A 16,460-nucleotide genomic window follows, 5' to 3' on the forward strand; every position below is an offset into this window, starting at 1 on the left:
TTCCTGGCAGGCACTGGCTCCATAGCCTCAGCTGGCCTCAAACTCAAATCCTCCTGCCTCAGCCTTCTTGAGGGCCCACCCTCCTGTAAGCCCTTCTTGAGTCCCTCATTACGACTGTCACATGATGTCCTAGCTTCATATCTGTTGCTGTGGCAAGATGCCCCGGCAAAAAGGAGCTGAGCAGAGTGGATTATTTGATCTCAGTCCCAGGTGACAGCCCCATCACTGAGGGGAAGTCAAGACACAGACAAGAGCAAAGAGAAATGGATGCACACGTGTCTACAGCTCAGCTAACTCTACCTCACTGAGTCCACGGCTTCAAACCAAAGAATGGTACGGTACCACTCACCTTCAGGCTGGACCTTTGCCCATCGATCAAGACAACCTTCCAGATATGCCCGGAAGCCCACCTGCTCTAGATCACCCCTCCTTGAGGCTCTTCCCAGGTCATTTTAGGTTGTATCAAGGTAACAGCTAAAAATGTCTCCTCCCTTCAGGCTGGAGAGATGGCTCAGGGATTAAGAGCATTGACTGCTCTTCCAGAGAGGTCCTGAGTTTAATTCCCAGCAACCACAGGGTGGCTCACAACCATCTACAATGAGATACGGCAGCCTCTTCTCGTTCTGCAGGCAGAACACTGTACTTGATAAGTAAATCAGTCCACATGCGGTCCAAGATGGGTGGGAGGCAGAGCCAGAAGCATCACTTGAACCCGGCTAGAAAACACAGGGAGCATTCTGTTTTGTTCTGACACAAGACTTCACCTAACTTGGTTTGTAATCCAATCTGACTCCACCAGACATAGTTTGTATACAGCAACACCTGACATGGCTTGTGTGCACCACCCTCCGCCCAACATGGCTCACGCAGAGGAACCTCCACGCACAGCACACTATGTAGGAGGATAATTTCCTCTATTTTCTTCTCTAGCTATATGAGAGGAAGAAATCTGACACCTTCCTCTCTACCCACGCAAGCTCCAACCTCAGTAGTGAGTGAGTCTGAGTTGTCATCTAAGCCTTGAACACTGGAGAAAGGACAGGCTCCGGTGCCAGCTCCTCTCCTCCCATAAGGCCACGGTACCCACACTGAGGGGTCAGAAGCCAAGATGGCCTTTCATGAGTGCAGGCCCTGGTCCTGGGATTCTAGGCTGTACAGAGAATCACACACACACACACACACACACACACACACACACACACACACGATGGTGATACACATCAAGCACTTGGGAGGTAGAGAAAGAAGACACAGGACTCCAAAGGCAGACCTGCGTGCATAGTGATTTCAAGGATGACAATCTGGCCTTTGAGATAAACTCCGATCTCTAAAACAAAGGAAAAGAAAAGCACTAATATAAATAAAACAAGAGCAATCACAGGTTCAGATCCTTACAGCCTCTAGCCAAACCACATCAGCAGGAAAATGGCCCCAAATCCGGTGACTCAAATATCGCATATTTTTCAAGTAAGGACATCATCAGGAAAGGAAGCTCGGCACTTAAGAGCTGCTCTTCCTCAGGACCCAGGTTCAGTCCCCAACAACCCCATGGTGGTTCACAGCCATCTATGATTCCAGTTCTACAGGATCTGATGGCCTCTTCAGATCTCCACGGGCATCAGGGACACATGTGGCAACACGCATCAGGCAAACACACACACATGAAATAAAAATGAATCCCTGACGGCAGTGGTGGCGCACGCCTTTAATCCCAGCGCTCGGGAGGCAGAAGCAGGCAGACCTCTGTGAGTTCGAGGCCAGCCTGGCTTACAGATTGAGTTCCAAGACAGCCAGGTCTATTACAAATAAATAAATATAGTCCCTTTTTCTACATTTTTTTTTTAAACCAATGCTATAGTGTTTTTGCCAACAAGATTAGTCACCGAGTAAAGGGCACCTGCTGCTAAGTCTGAGATCTTTCCCTGGGGCATGGTACAATGGGAGAGTTGACTCAGGCCTCCACACCCTCGCCATGGCACCGTATGCCCACGTGCACACAGACAGCACATTACCTGTCCTTCTCCAGCTCTTTGTCTACTTTCTACCATAGTGCTTTTTAATGCTTAGGGTAAGAGAGCGACGGACTGGGTTCAGGGATTTCAACAGGCATGGGTATTAACTATTTTCTCAAAATGCGAACTAAATGCCATACACTTCCGTCCCACACGTCACGAATGGCAGCCCACACAGAACTACACAGGTCAATGACGGGCATAATCTCCCGTGATCCTTTTCTTGTGCAGGTGTTCTGTTCCCTAAACCCTGAATATCTTTTAAAACTTACAGAAAGAAGGCAATGAAAAACAGGCAGCGTCGTTTGTGCACGTGTGCTGTGAGGGTGGGCATGGAATCCAGCGTTTCCCACCTGCTACGAACAGGCCAGAGACCTCCGCTACCAGTCGAGCTATTTATTTCTTTTGTGTTGATTGTCCTAAAATTCACAGGCAGCTAGAGCTTTTAACAGAGGGCCCAAAGGATCGGGGCAAAGCAAGTGACCGAGCTGAAACCAAATTGTTTATCCGACCTGCAAGATACCAAAAGATAAAGAACTCGATAATGGCCAAGTACAGCTTTTTAGTCATCCCACCACTCAAGAGGCTGGGGCAGGAGATTACCTGCTTTGAGACTGGGTTACATTGAGAGACCCTGTCTTTAAAACAAACAACAAATAAACCCAAACCCAACAGGACAGTTTGGGCTGTCTAAGCCTGTCCCCTCTCCACGGACCTTTACAAGATAAGGGAATTTTGGTTCCATCTCAGGTTTCCTCCGCCCTTTTTCTTCTATGAAATCAATGTCAAGCTCCTCTGGACAACCTTTCCATTTTATAAGAGGCTTCCGATTCTAGAACCACAGGCAGAGTCCCACTAAAGCGGAACTTGGTCCTGCATGCCTATAACACCAGGTAATAGTGGCAAGAGCCACTTCAGGCACCCGGAACAGGAAACAAGCCTAGGCAAGGGTGAGAGCCTTTGTCTCGTTCGTGGACAGCGGGGGCTGATCAAGATCTAAAACTCAATATACTACACATTTGTATATTTAAACAGCATGTGTGCTCATGCCCAGGCAAGGCTATGCAGGGGCCAGGAGAGGACAACAGGTGGCCAGCTTAGTTTCTGCCTTAGTCCCTTGAGACAGGGTCTCTCTAAGCCTGGAGCTGTCAGCAAGACTAACAGGGCAGCATCGACCTGGCACTGGGCTTACAGGAACAGGCTGCAGCACCCAGCTTTTAATGTGGGCGCCAGGGACCCAAACACAGGTCCTCACACTCAGGTGGCAGGTACTCTTACAGCTCAAACTGTGAAGCCAAATAATTTCATCTTGAAGCCTCACACTTCTGTCTCCAATGTTCTTGTTTGTGTGTGTGTGTTTTTGAAAGCTTTGAGGCAGTTTCACACTCTGCATCCCAGGCTAACATAGATCTCACTACATTGCCCAGGCTGGTCTTGAACTTGCTATTGCTATCCCCCTGCTTCAGCCTCTCAAGTGCTATGCTGACAAAGCTTGCTGGGTTTGGTCTCTGATTTAGTGAGAGAACAGCGCCTCTCGTCATGGGGAAAAATCTGCTGGAATATAAGTGACACATGCAGAAACTCCTCAGGAGGAAGGCTGAATCAGAGGTTCAAGGACAGCATCCTCTATATAGTGAGTTCGGGGCCATCCTGGACTACATGAGACACACACTCACCCCACAAAAATTCCAAGTCATAGATAAAGACAATTCTTCCAATTCCATTAAATTCTAGACCGTTCATGGTAAAGCAGATGACTTGGGCATTAAAAGCCAGTTTCTCAAAAAACCACAGTAGCTCAGGTCAGTCAATTATGGGATGGGCTGGCACCTCCAGTATCTGTTTAATATAGACACATCCTTTAAAACACCAATCAAGGGGCTGAAAAGAGGGCTCAGCAGCTAAGAGCACTTGTTGCTCTTACAGAGGGCCTAGGTTCACTTCCTAACACCCATATAGTGGCTCACAGCCATTTGTAATCCCGTTGCCCAGAAATCTGATGCTTGACCTCTGGGGACACCAGACATGAATGTGGTGCATATATACATATATATGGGCAAAACACTTGTCCAAATGTACATTATATACATATATATGGGCAAAACACTTGTCCAAATGTACATTAGAATTAGTTAATTAATTTAAAAAGCGAGTTCTTCAACTTTGCGCATCATTCATGTTTTGGTGACTCATAACTCCTGCAGTCAAGGGGAACCACAACCTTAAGACTTGACAAGGGACTGCACCTCACCTCCCTACCCAGCTTACAATGGCCCTGTTCCATCTCCAGCTTGCAAATCACTGATCAGTAGAAAATATAGAAGGGTTAATTCAAGGCTGCCAAGAAGACCCCATATGTAAGGTGTTTGCAGCCAAGCCTGATGCCATGTGAGAGATGACTGTCAACTCAGCTCCCGCTGGTTGTTCAGACCTCCATATATGTGCATGCAAGCAAGCATGCACACACACACACACACACACACACACACGTAAATGTTATCATTTATTGAAAAACAAAGGTTGATTCAGAGGCATTCTGATGGCTTTCAATTTGGCTCCAGAAATCAAAATCTACCAGCACAACGGAAGTTCATTAGTTCATTAGTCACTGGTCACCCGTGGTCTGTCAGCAACTGAATGAATATAAATTTGCAGAGACCAGAGCTCCTAAATACACAACTGAGGAAATGAGGAGCCAACCAAACTACTGTCCCTAGGAGCAACCTTGAAGTCTTAAACCAGGCAAATAACTGACCAAACCATTTAGTTCCTCTTAGAATTTGCATATGAATACTGACTATGGGACTCCCTGCAAAAGATAAAAACCAAGATACAGGGCATTTAAATGTTAAACTTGAGTAATCAAAAGTTTAATTCTCTTGGGCTCAGTTCAATCCCAAAACAAGAGGAGGAGGAAGAAGATGATGTTTACCTCCCAGAAGCTAGAGATGGCTAAGAGCACTTACTGTTAGAGACCAGAGGGATCCCAGCACCCACACCAGGGAGCACACAACTAACTGCCTGTAACTCCAGCTGCAGTGGATCTGAAGCCTGCATGGGTACCCATGCACGCATGCTTGGGCATGCACGCGCTCGAACAGACACACACACTAAACATGTAATCATTTCTTTAAAAACACCAGCAGGTTGGTGGCGGAACACACCTTTAATTCCAGTACTCCTGAGGCTGAGGCAAGCATATCTTCGACTTCAAGGCCGAGATAGGCAGATCTTTGAGTTCAAGGCCAGCCTGACCTACAAAGCCAGGTCCAGGAAAGTCAGGGCTATACAGAGAAACTGTCACAAAAATCAAACAAGTTTAACTCTCTATTTGACCTCATGGCAGAGTTCAATCAGGAAGGCCTTTAGGGACCCTTAGGAAATGACTAGTAACTAGGGATGGGGACTGTAGCTCAGTGTTAGTGTACATGCCAAGCATCCTGCCCAAAGCTAGTTCAGAATACACACACACACACACACACACACACATATATATGTATATATGGCTCCTTGCTGTAAATTCAGTCCCAGGAGGCTGAGATAGGAAGATTAAGTTCAAGGCCAGCCTTTGCTGCATAGTGAGTTCTAGGACAGATTGGGCCACAGAATGACTCCTTGTCTAAAAAACAAAAAATCCCCAAACTAACTGATTTACTAAACATGTAGCACATATGATATAAATGTATGATATGATATAAATGTATGACACACGGGGGGGGGGAATCTGATAATAATCTTTAATGATTGATTACATTATGTGAAAAGGAAAAAAAATGGATCATTCTATCCAAAGAGGATAAACCTCCCCCAAATGTCTACACACCCATCAAAATTATATATCCACGACATAACTTCTAAGTAACTCAGTGTGTGCTTTGAACAAAAACCAAAAAAAAAAGCAAGGTTTCACGTAGCCCAGACTGGCTTCAAAGTCAAGTCATAGCAGTCCTCCTGCCTCGGCTGGGATAGCAAATGTGAGCCTCCACGCCCAGCCGAGCCACTGTATTTCTAAAGAACAAATTGAGGCTTCACATCTGAGTTTCTTCCTAAACCATTTGCTCCATCTAATTAGCAAACACACCGGTCCTCAGTCACTTTCTGATACATGAAGCTAATCACGGTGAGGCTAAAAGTGGAGTAGACAGCTTGCATCAACCAAGGAAAACCCAAGAGCCAATATCATCACTTCCTCCTCTCCATCAGCTCTTGCCAAGTCTCTACACTTCATGCCGGGTGCCATGCCTCACACAGGGGACAGATTGCCAGCAAAACCAGATAAGCTCCTAGACTTGTAGAGCATGTACACAAGTCAAGCCCATTAGCTTAAAAGCCCCTAAACCCACAAATGTGGGCTCCAATGAGAACGGACCAAGGGGTTAGGGAGCCAAGAGGCAGATGGAACCTCTCTGCTTTCCGCTTTGGAGGTCAGGGACTGGAGCTCAAGATTGAGGTTAAGGGTAGAATTTGGGGACACTGAACCATTCTTGATTCTGAGATCCTAGTGAAACACATATATTCCAGCGAGCACACGCAAGTGTATCGATCCATCTCCAAATTGATAACTGGGAAACTGGCCAACAAATTAGTGATGCTGTGGATGTCACTTAAGTCATTTTTTAAAAGAAACTGCTTGGATGTTTCAAGATGGTGGTTGACTAAGATGGAGAAGGGGGATGCAGGAAGGAAGAATGGATGGAAGGAATGTTTTTAAGTAAACAAATGCAGTTTATTGGGAAGGGGAGAAGGTCCATATTTCAGTGTAAACAGCTAATACAACTATTATATAAAAACTATCCTATAAAAACCGAGGTAAGCAATGTCTCCTGACAACACATTTTTAGCAATCATACCTTAAAATTACTGTACTCAAAACCAGAACTATGTTGACAGCATTAAAACCTGGTGTGGGGCTCTGAGACAGATGGTCGCTGGGAGAGGCGCTTGCTTCACAAGGCTGGCAACATGAGTTCAAGCCCCACAACCCCCATAAAAGTAAAGTGAGAGAACCAACTTCAGAGCTGTTGTCTGACCTGCGCACAAGGCACATTTTGCCCCTACACACAGAGAGCTCAAGCACACACCTGCACTCTTCCTCTCATAAGTTATTCTTTCTTTAGAAAGACTGTTGCCAAGTATTAAGATGTAACTGAGGCATCCAAAGGATGGATGGAGAGTGTACTGAGGCGCCTCTAGAAGATCTATGCATCCGAGGCAGGGGGACGCTGGATTTTACGAGTGAGTATCCATGAGTTAAAAAGTGGAGCTAGAAACTGTTAAGAGCAACCACTCATCCTCTATTATACTAGGACAACTAAAGAGGTCAAAGCGAGCAGGTCCAACCTCTGTGAGATTTACCTGGATATGAATGTTTTGTTCAACGCGGAAAGATGTCTACATTTCCGGGAACATTCCTAACAGTGCTCATTACTCTCTATCCCCAAATTCAGCAACTGGTTGATGTCTCTGTTTGTTTGGTTGTCCACAGCTTTCTGTAAGAATACCATAAATCCACCTGAGTGAAGTCTTGCTCACCACCACTTGCTGGAAAACAGCTAAAAAGCAATGTCACCAGCCGGGCGTGGCTGAGAAGTCATTTAAGATGCAGAGGCAGGAGGATTGCTACTAGTTGGGCTACGTGGTGAGTTCCAAGCCAGCCTAGGTTAGAGTGATACCCTGTCTCAAAGCAAACAAGCAAATTAATTAGCAACCCCGAACAACAACAAAAGAAAAAGAACTGAATAAAACACAATAATGAGAATAGGACACGAAGGTAGAGGCTGTGGTGTACCAGATTAAATATTCCCACCTGGAGCCGGCCTGTAAAACTGCAGTATTTCTAGAGCTTTTCGGTAGACAGAAAGAGTGGAAGGAACGCTCGCTTAAGCCTTTGCCTACATCGGTGGAGAACTTCTAACTCCAATGTTTGCTTATCCAACTGAGTCCGCAGGCAGCAAACTGTGAGAAAGGGAGACAGGGTACCAGGAGCTTTCCTAGCCCTCCATTGGTGCTACTGCTCCGGTTCTTTCTGTCTGGAAGACAGATTCTCTGCATCAGCTAGGCGGTGTCCCAGGCGCTGCCGCAGGACTCCGGGTACCAAATCCGGTGGCCCGGGTGGAGCGGGTGTCAAGGCCAATACTGGGTGGGGAACCTGGGACCCAGGTTTGCGATGCTCCAAAGCACGTTCCGACTTTTCCTCTCTGGGACCTGGGATCTGGGTGGGTGTGAGGCAGCTTCAAATGCCTGGCCACAATCAGTTCTTACGGATGCCCCACCGGCCATCCCCCCGGGCTGCCAGCCCACCGGAAGAGAGGGGAAAGGCTGCAAAGCGGCGGGCAGAGGCAGATTTGATGGCTGCGGAAGGGCTAGGTCGCCGCCCTTTGGGACCCACGACAAAGATGCCAGCCCCGCCCCGGTGCGAAAGACCCCGAGAGCCTGCAAAGGGCTGCGCTCGAGTTTGCAGTCGGGCTGCACCGGCGGGAAGTTGTGGCAGGCGGAAACCGCCAGGACGCCCCATCTCCATCCCGCCCCACCCGGGCAGGTGGCCGCAGCATACCTTGGTGGCGGGATCCGCGTCGGCGGGTTCTCCTGCTGCTCCCGGCTCCTCCGCTGCGGGCCCGTGGCCACTGAGCTCCGGCTCGCTCGGCGTGTTGCTCCCCGCCGGCTGCTCGGGGCTCTGCTGCTCGGTGGAACTGCCTGCGCCCATGGCTCAGTGGCTCTCCTACTCCCGCTGGCTAGCCGCCTTCCTGGGACCGCGGGGACGCCGAGGGGCTAGGGGACGTGCTCCCAGGACCACAGGGACTACGGGCGAGGAGAGCCGGCTCTCTGCGATCCTGCTGAGAACGCGCCCGGACTGCGAATGAAGGGGACGCGCTCGTGGCAAACTCCTTAAAAGAAAAAAAAAAAAAAAAAGCCACCTCGTAGCCTCCTCCCCCCTCCTTGTTTTTCCCTCCCTTCATCACATGAGCACAGCCCAGACACGCCTTGCAGCATCTCCCCCTAGGCTGTTAGGACCAAAGGCTCAGCCACCAGATTCCCAGCAGCCCACCCCACCCCCAGGGCTCCTCGGGTCCCTAAAGGGGACGGGAGGTTTGGGATCTGTCCCGGGGCTGAAGAAGGTTCAGAGACAGCAAGAAAGAAGGGGGAAGGGGGCAAAGCTTTGTTTTTCAATTCAATGATTGATACCCCAAGGTTGGAGCTTCTGCAGCCCTGGGATTTGCATCTGGCCAGGCGCGAACCCAAATCCCCATTTGCTCTCCTTCAGACTGTGTTTGACTTTAAGCATTTGTTCCAGCCTTCTCTCCTTTTGCAGGAGAAAGGAAGCACTCCTGGGCTGCTCCTGAGCCTGGCCATATTAGGTCGGCTCACGTGGCAGGAGCTGGGAAACCCAGACGTTGATGCAGTCAGGCCACCGCTGAGGTGGGCCCAGCGTCCCCACGATCCCAGCCAGTGATGTCAGCTGATGCCATCAACAGAACTCACCGCCCTCTTTCCCCAGGGAACGCGGGGAAATGAAGCTGTTACTGGAAATGTGCCTGTCCTCTCAGCGTCTGATGCTGAAGGTTACACATCCAGGCCTCTTGTCTCGGCTGATGCTGAAACACCAACCACGTTGGCTTAGGTCTGTTCGGTCGCCATTGGTGTTCTCAAACCATGAAGATCTCGAATACCAGCGAAGAAGGGGCTGGCCTGTTTTCTTCCTCCACCTGATTCGATAATCATTATATTAACGTCGCGGCCAATAAGTATTTGACTTCAATTAAAATGTTGTTGTATTACTCCGCACTGAGCATGACAGTAGTAGGGAGGAAAACATAAAATAATCTCAGGTGAGCCAGGGGTTGTGGTTATGTGTGTAATCCTGATGTCTGAGCGGCAGAGGCAAGAGGGTTGGTCAGCTTGAGCCTGAGGCCCTCCCTGGGTCGGACAGTGAGCTCCAGTACAGTCTGAGAGCCACAGAGTGAGACTGTGCTGAAAGAATTAAGGACTTTTAAGCCTAGATGCCAGATAAGCATCTCTCATCCTCAGATTTAATACATTAACTTACTTATATGGCATCTGGCCCTTATTCGTTGTCATATAAGAACATATTGGGAACCACTCATTAGCTTTTCAGGATAGAATTGTTTTCTTGAAACTGGAGAGATTGCCCAATGGTTAAGAGCACTGGCTGCTCTCCCAAAGGATCCCAGATCAGTTCCTAGCAGCTCACAACCATCTGTAACTCCATTTCCCAGGGATAGCATGCCCTCACAACAGACATACATGGAGGCAAAACAAGAATGTATGCAGAATGAAAATAAATAAATTATTTTAAATGTTGTTTTGTCAATTATTTTGTTTTTGTGGATATACGCAAAGGCCAATTTCTCTAAAGTTTATCCATTTAGAAACAGATTTTCAAGCTCTTTGTTCTTAGTTATCTGGGAGAATATCACGTATCTCAACTTGTTTTGTGTTATGGTGTTTTGTTGGCTGAAACAGAATCACAGAACAGTCGAGGGTAGCCTTGAGCTCTCTAGCTAGCCCCAAGTCTCTGGAGAGAAGACACTACAGGCTTGAGAGACCACACCCTGCTTCAATTTAAATTTTGACTGTTTGGAAACATTAGCATCTCCCCCCTCCCCCACCTCATAGAGTGCTGGGGAGTGGAATCCGAGGCCTCTGTGATCTAGCACTGAGCCCAAACATAAGCATTCTCATTCTGTACCGGGTACTGTTAAAAAAAAAAAAAAAATCGCCCATATGATCGCATATACACGCCTCACAACAGCCTGATGGCGGGTGTCCTATTCTCATTCTACCACAACAGAAAATGGCAGGGATTAAGCAAAGAAAGCACATTTTGTGCACCCAGGGTTTCACAGTTGGTAGATGGATGAGCAAGGCAAACCAATGGGCACCGGACTTCAAAGCGCACGCTCAGCCACCACACTCCACACCCTTCTGGAATACACTTGCATTGTTTCATCCCTTCCTCTCAAGCGTGGTAGTGGAAGGAGCCTTTTTGATAGCAGGGTGGTAGGAACTTGAAAACGTGGTTGAAGCAGTTTGAGAACCAGGGGGTGGCTCTAAGGTAGAGCCTTGGATCACGTGCTCTGGGTTCTATCCTGCCGCCGACGTGGGGGAGGGGTTCCTTTAAGAACGCGGAGCAGGAGGTACTATTTGTACTGCCTGCTTTGATACAAATGATATCAGCGTTCCTCCCCCTCCCCCCCCCAGTTCTGCGAGATTGTATTATTGGAGCTGGTGGGAAATTCTTGACAAAACTTTTCCCATTCACTAGCCTTGAAATGTTCAGAAAAGATTACAAGGCCAGAGATCTCCAGCTAGCAGTGGACAGGCCAGCACTGAGGAATACATTGCCTGTGCCTGCTTACAGCACGAGTTGTTGCCTTTATGCTCATTATCCAGGCTGTAAAACCGTGCCTTTTCTTATTCCTGAAAAGCGAAACACAGGGGATGGGGAGATGGCTGGGTCAGATGCTGCAGACTTGAGGAGGACCTGAGTTTAGATGGCCCCACCCCACCCCCACCCAGGATCAGTATGCAGTCTGGGGGGGGGGAGGTGTGCTTGTGAGGTGTGCGGTCCAGGCGGGGGAGAGGGGGCTATTTTCAACAGGGTCCCCGGAGATCCTTGACCAGCCTAGATGAGTGAGAGACCCTGTCATAAAAAGATAACCCCCAAACCTTGAGTTTTTGTGGTGCATATCTTTAATCCTAGTACTTGGGAGGCAGAGGCAGGCAGAGCTTTGGGAAGTTCCAGGCCTGCCAGGGTCACGCAGTGAGACCCTGTCTCAAAAACAAAACCAACCAGAAAGGCACCTGTATAGACCTCTGCCCCACTGGGCCCCAAATGCACATGCACACTCACCCTCGAATACGCCAAGAGCGCGCGCGCGCGCGCACACACACACACACACACACACACACACTAAAATAAGCAAAACACAAAACAGCTAGGTGAAATGGCACACTCTTGTAATCCAAGCACCTGTGTGAGGCTGAGACAGGAAGCTTGTGAGTTCCAGGCCAGTACAACTACACCGTGAGTCCCTGTCCTAAAAGAAGAAAAGAAAGGAAAGGAGAGAGAGAGAAAACAAAAAAGTAAAACTGTACTTTAAGGGCCTAGAGTTATAATGGTCAATAGTAGAAAACGTCCTTACCTGTGTGAAGTCTTGAGTTTAATTCTCAATATGGAAAAAAAAATTAAGAGGCATATACATAATATTCTCTATTCCGCCTAAAACACCTCTAGGTTACTGGTATAGTAATTATAATGGCTCATCCAGGCCTGGAGCACAAACCTACAATCTCCGCACTGGGCAGGCTGATACAGGAGGATTCTCATGAATTTGAGGCTAGCCTGGGCCACATAGTAAATTTGGGGTAGCTTGGGCTACATAACAGAACCTTAGAGTTAGCCTTTTTTGCTTGTTTGTTTTTCAAGACATGGCTTCTCTGTGTAGCCTGGCTGCCCTCTGTAGAACAGGCTGGCCTTGAACTCCCCAGTGCTGGGATTAAAGAGCCGCCACTGGCCAGCAAATAGGACATTCTTGCATTTCAGGGCTCTAGGCATGCTAGGAAGGGCTGTAATAACTGAGTGACATCTCCATCCCTTCAACACACATTCATCAAGCACCTATCCAAACAGGATTGCTGCCCTGCTTTCCAGCCAAGGCTCTGATGCAAGTCTCCCAGGTTTGCTTCCGTTGGGTTCTGGTAATATCTGAAGAACTGTTCTCCTGGTCTCTGGTCTCCATGAAGCTGAAGACAGCTGCTCTGCTGTCCACCCCTCCCTTGGAGGCTTCAGTTACACAGACTCTGTCTAGCAGCACCCGCCAACACACACACCACAGGGTGCAGGTGTCCTCCCTCACGCTCTCCCATGGGACAGTGACTTGAAATGTTTCCCCGAGAGGGTTAATTCTCTCCTACAAAACAATTTGAGATTTCTCAAAAACAAACAGGCATTGCCTGTGGGGCAGGCCGAGCTTGAACTTCTTAAGTTTGCTTCTCCAGAAAAACTGGTCACATAAAGAATGTGGTTTAACATCTTGGGTGCGTGCACCCTCACGGTTTTAAAGGAATTAGAGGCAGAAAAAGATTGATCAACTCGGTACCATGGCATTATCCAACAGGACACAGGCTGAATACAGTGAACAAGAATACCTCACAGCTCAAAATAGTTAAAGTTGAATGGACTCATCATAGAGAATTGATAAGAGTTATTGCATTTTAATGTTTAGATATGGTCTCAGGACCAGGACTGTAGCTCAGTAGAACTGTACTTGCCTTGTATACATGAGACCCTGAGCTCAATTCTCCAGAACTGCCTCCCTCAAGAGACAGAGAGACACAGACAGAGACAGAGAGAGATAAACAGGGGGTGGAGAAAAGGGAGAGAGAGGGAGAAGAAGGGAGAGGGAGGAGGCATCGTGTAGCCTAGGCTGGCTATGAATTTAAGCCTAACTTGCTATATACCTAAGGCTGGCCCTGAACTCATCCCCCCCACTTCTACCCCCCAAATGCTCATATCACAGGCATGCACCATCACACCTGGTTTAATGTAGTGCTGGGATCAAGCCCTTGGGTTCCAGCACAGTCAACAAGCATTCCCCAGTTTAAGTTGACGGTGAAGGGTATGCAAATTACCCTGAGTTTGTTACTTGGACAGGGAGTCCTAAATCAAAATAGCACATTCTATTTCACAAATATGTAAAAAGCAGTATATAAACATTGAAAACTACATGCGTGAAAATAGGAGTGTTTTTTCACACTCATGATTTTCCACTCACAGTGGTTTCCAATCTCCATAGGATTAACTATTTACAGAGAACTGATTTCAATAACTGTCAATACTTGGTTCAAGGTGAGTCTAAATAAAGGAAACAGGAAACAAATCAGCCATGGGATCTCAAGCCTGTAATCCCAGGGCCCAGCACGCTAAGGCAGCAAGAGAACCAGAGAGAGTTGTAGTTCAAGGCTACAATATGCAATATTCTGTCTGGGAAACAGAAAGGAGGAACTGGAGAGATGGCTGGGCTGATTAAGAGTGCGGATTGCTTTTGCAGAGAACCCGAGTTGAGTCTCCTGAACCCACACAGTGACAACTGTCTGCAATGCTCATGTAGGCATATGCACAAGTGGATACACACATGCTAAAAAACAAAAAAGTTGGCCTGCTTTCTCTCAATAGCTGATGTCGTCACTACAACCCTAGGAGCTCAATTACATACATGTGAACAAACAAACAAAAAAACTACCAAAACTCCAAAGTAGAACGTAACATATGTAAAGACTAAAAATTAAAAAACAAACGTGCCCCCATCCAAAAAAAAAAAAAAAGCCTCCGAAATATGTATCTTTTGAGTGCTACTGTACTGTTGAGCGCCTGTGAAAGAATGTATTTGAATTTCACTTCCTTTATTGTTATTGTTTTGGTGCTGGGGACTGAATCCAGGACTTGACACATAAGAGGCCCCGCCCCTGGGATACACAAACCCTCAGACTTCTGATTGTATTCTCTCCCTTTCTTTTGTTCTGTGTCATTTTATCAGTGGGCATGCCACGTGTGCATGGTGAAGTAACTTCACGTATTCCATTCTGTCCTTCTACTTTTATGTGGAACCAGGGAATTAAACGTGGATCCTTGGGCTTCAGTAGCAAGCATCCCCTGCTGCCTAGAAAGCCTCACCGCTGGTCCTGTTCTTCAGGTTTTTATTTGTTTTTTTTGAGATGAGGTCTCGCTCAGGGCAAGACTGACCTCAACCTCCCTGTGATTCTCCTGCTTCAGCCTCTCACATGCTAGGTTATAGGCGAGAACCTCCATGCCCAGTTTGAATTTTACCTCCCGTAGAAGAACTTGAAATGCCAATTATTTTATCTTGGGAAATTAATGGGTTTCTTTCCAAATGAAAACATGTCATTGTTGAAAGCAGAATCTAGCATGTGATCATAATAGCCACGGTGCTGACTAAATTCCTTGAGAGGTGGCAGTCAGTTCCCTACTGGTGTGTTTGTACTGCACTGGAGGGGTAGAGTTAACACAGGAGGAATTGCACACAAGGCTGGCGTGTCGCACCCTGTCATTCTAGCACTCAAGAGGGTCTCTGAGTTCAAGGCCAACCTGACCTACATGTGTATTCCAGGCCAGCTAGGGCTGTAGAGTGAGACCCTGTCTCAAAATGTAACAAAAACAAAAGACCAAAGTATACAAAGTGAATGCCTGTAATTCCAGTATCCCAGAGTATCTTGAGTTCAAGTTGGGCTAGATAGCAAGACCTTATCTGAAAATAAACAGAAAATAGTGACCCTAACCATCAACACTCCCATCCACCCCCACCCCAACCAAATCTCTCTGTGTGCCTTGAAGCCCCAGGCTTTGCTCCCTGGAACCTCACCTACTGTCCAAGCAATTGCTAACTCACTTTCTGTGGGACTTGATGACCCTGCTGTGTCATTCATCAGTAGGATGTTTGCATAGGATCTCCTGGTCAATCCCCAATAGTGAAGAAAATATAACTGTGAAATAATGAATATTTGTTTTTTTTTTTGGGGGGGGAGGTTGTTTCATTTTGGGGGTATGTTTCCTTTTGTTTTGTTTGTTTTAGAGACAGTGTCTCACTATGTAGAACACACTGGCCTTGAACTCACAGAGATCCACCAGCCTTTGCCTTCCAAGTGCCCAACTTCTGAATATTTGCTCTTACATGTGGAATTTAATAATTATCAGAAACAGTAGAAACGGTTCAGTGGGGGGTAAAAGCAGTTGCCATCAAGCCTACACAGGTGAATTCCATCCGAACACCCACACAATGGGAAAAAGCCAACTCTTGTAAGGTGTTCTCTGACCATGCACACATACAAAATAAATTAAACATGATAAAAATATTTTAAAAGAAAAAAAAAGAAATTTGATTAATTAAAACCTATTTGCCTTCAACAGATGTAATTAGTCTATAACTGACCTAACCAACTTTTTTTTTTTTTTTTAAATAGGGTCTCAAACTCAGATATCCATCTGCCTCTGCCTCACAAGTGGTAAAATTAAAGGACTATGCCCCCACACTTGGCTCTGTGCAAATATTTTTTTAATTTGTTTAGTTTTATTTTATGTGAATTGGTGTTGGTTGGATCTACTGGAACTGGAATTACAGACAGCTGTGAGCTGCCATGTGGGTACTGAGAAGTGAACCTGTGTGTAGTGAAATATTCACTTTGTCCACACCTGTGGCACAGACCACGCCCATTGGGGGGGTGGGGACAGAGGCAAATGTTACCTGGGGGAACTAAGTCTGAGGCAGGGTCTCCAGGAGCTCTCTTGCTTGCAGGACCAGGACAGGGACAGGAGAGCATCGGGAGGCATCCTTGGGACCAGGAACCTGCTGGTGTTCATCTGTCTCTGTTGTAAGTTATTTCTCCCTGAATAAACATCTATTCTGCCTATTT

The 16,460-nt window shown here is 47.1% G+C and overlaps 1 protein-coding gene across 1 annotated transcript in view; it reads right to left on the reverse strand.

Annotated features, from left to right (window-relative positions):
* Akap12 (A-kinase anchoring protein 12) overlaps positions 1-9,712 on the reverse strand; it is a 71,767-nt gene extending 62,055 nt beyond the window's left edge. Inside the window, exons 1-2 of the mRNA XM_051206007.1 lie at positions 9,492-9,712; positions 8,566-8,896 (exon numbers count right to left, since the gene is read on the reverse strand). Coding sequence (XP_051061964.1) covers positions 8,566-8,715 — 150 coding nt within the window. The 5' untranslated portion in view covers positions 8,716-8,896; positions 9,492-9,712. The remainder of the gene's footprint in view (positions 1-8,565; positions 8,897-9,491) is intronic.
* Positions 9,713-16,460: the final 6,748 nt, after the last annotated feature.

The sequence above is a fragment of the Phodopus roborovskii genome, unplaced genomic scaffold (genome assembly GCF_943737965.1).
Source record: "Phodopus roborovskii unplaced genomic scaffold, PHOROB, whole genome shotgun sequence".
Classification (NCBI taxonomy): Eukaryota; Metazoa; Chordata; class Mammalia; order Rodentia; family Cricetidae; genus Phodopus; species Phodopus roborovskii.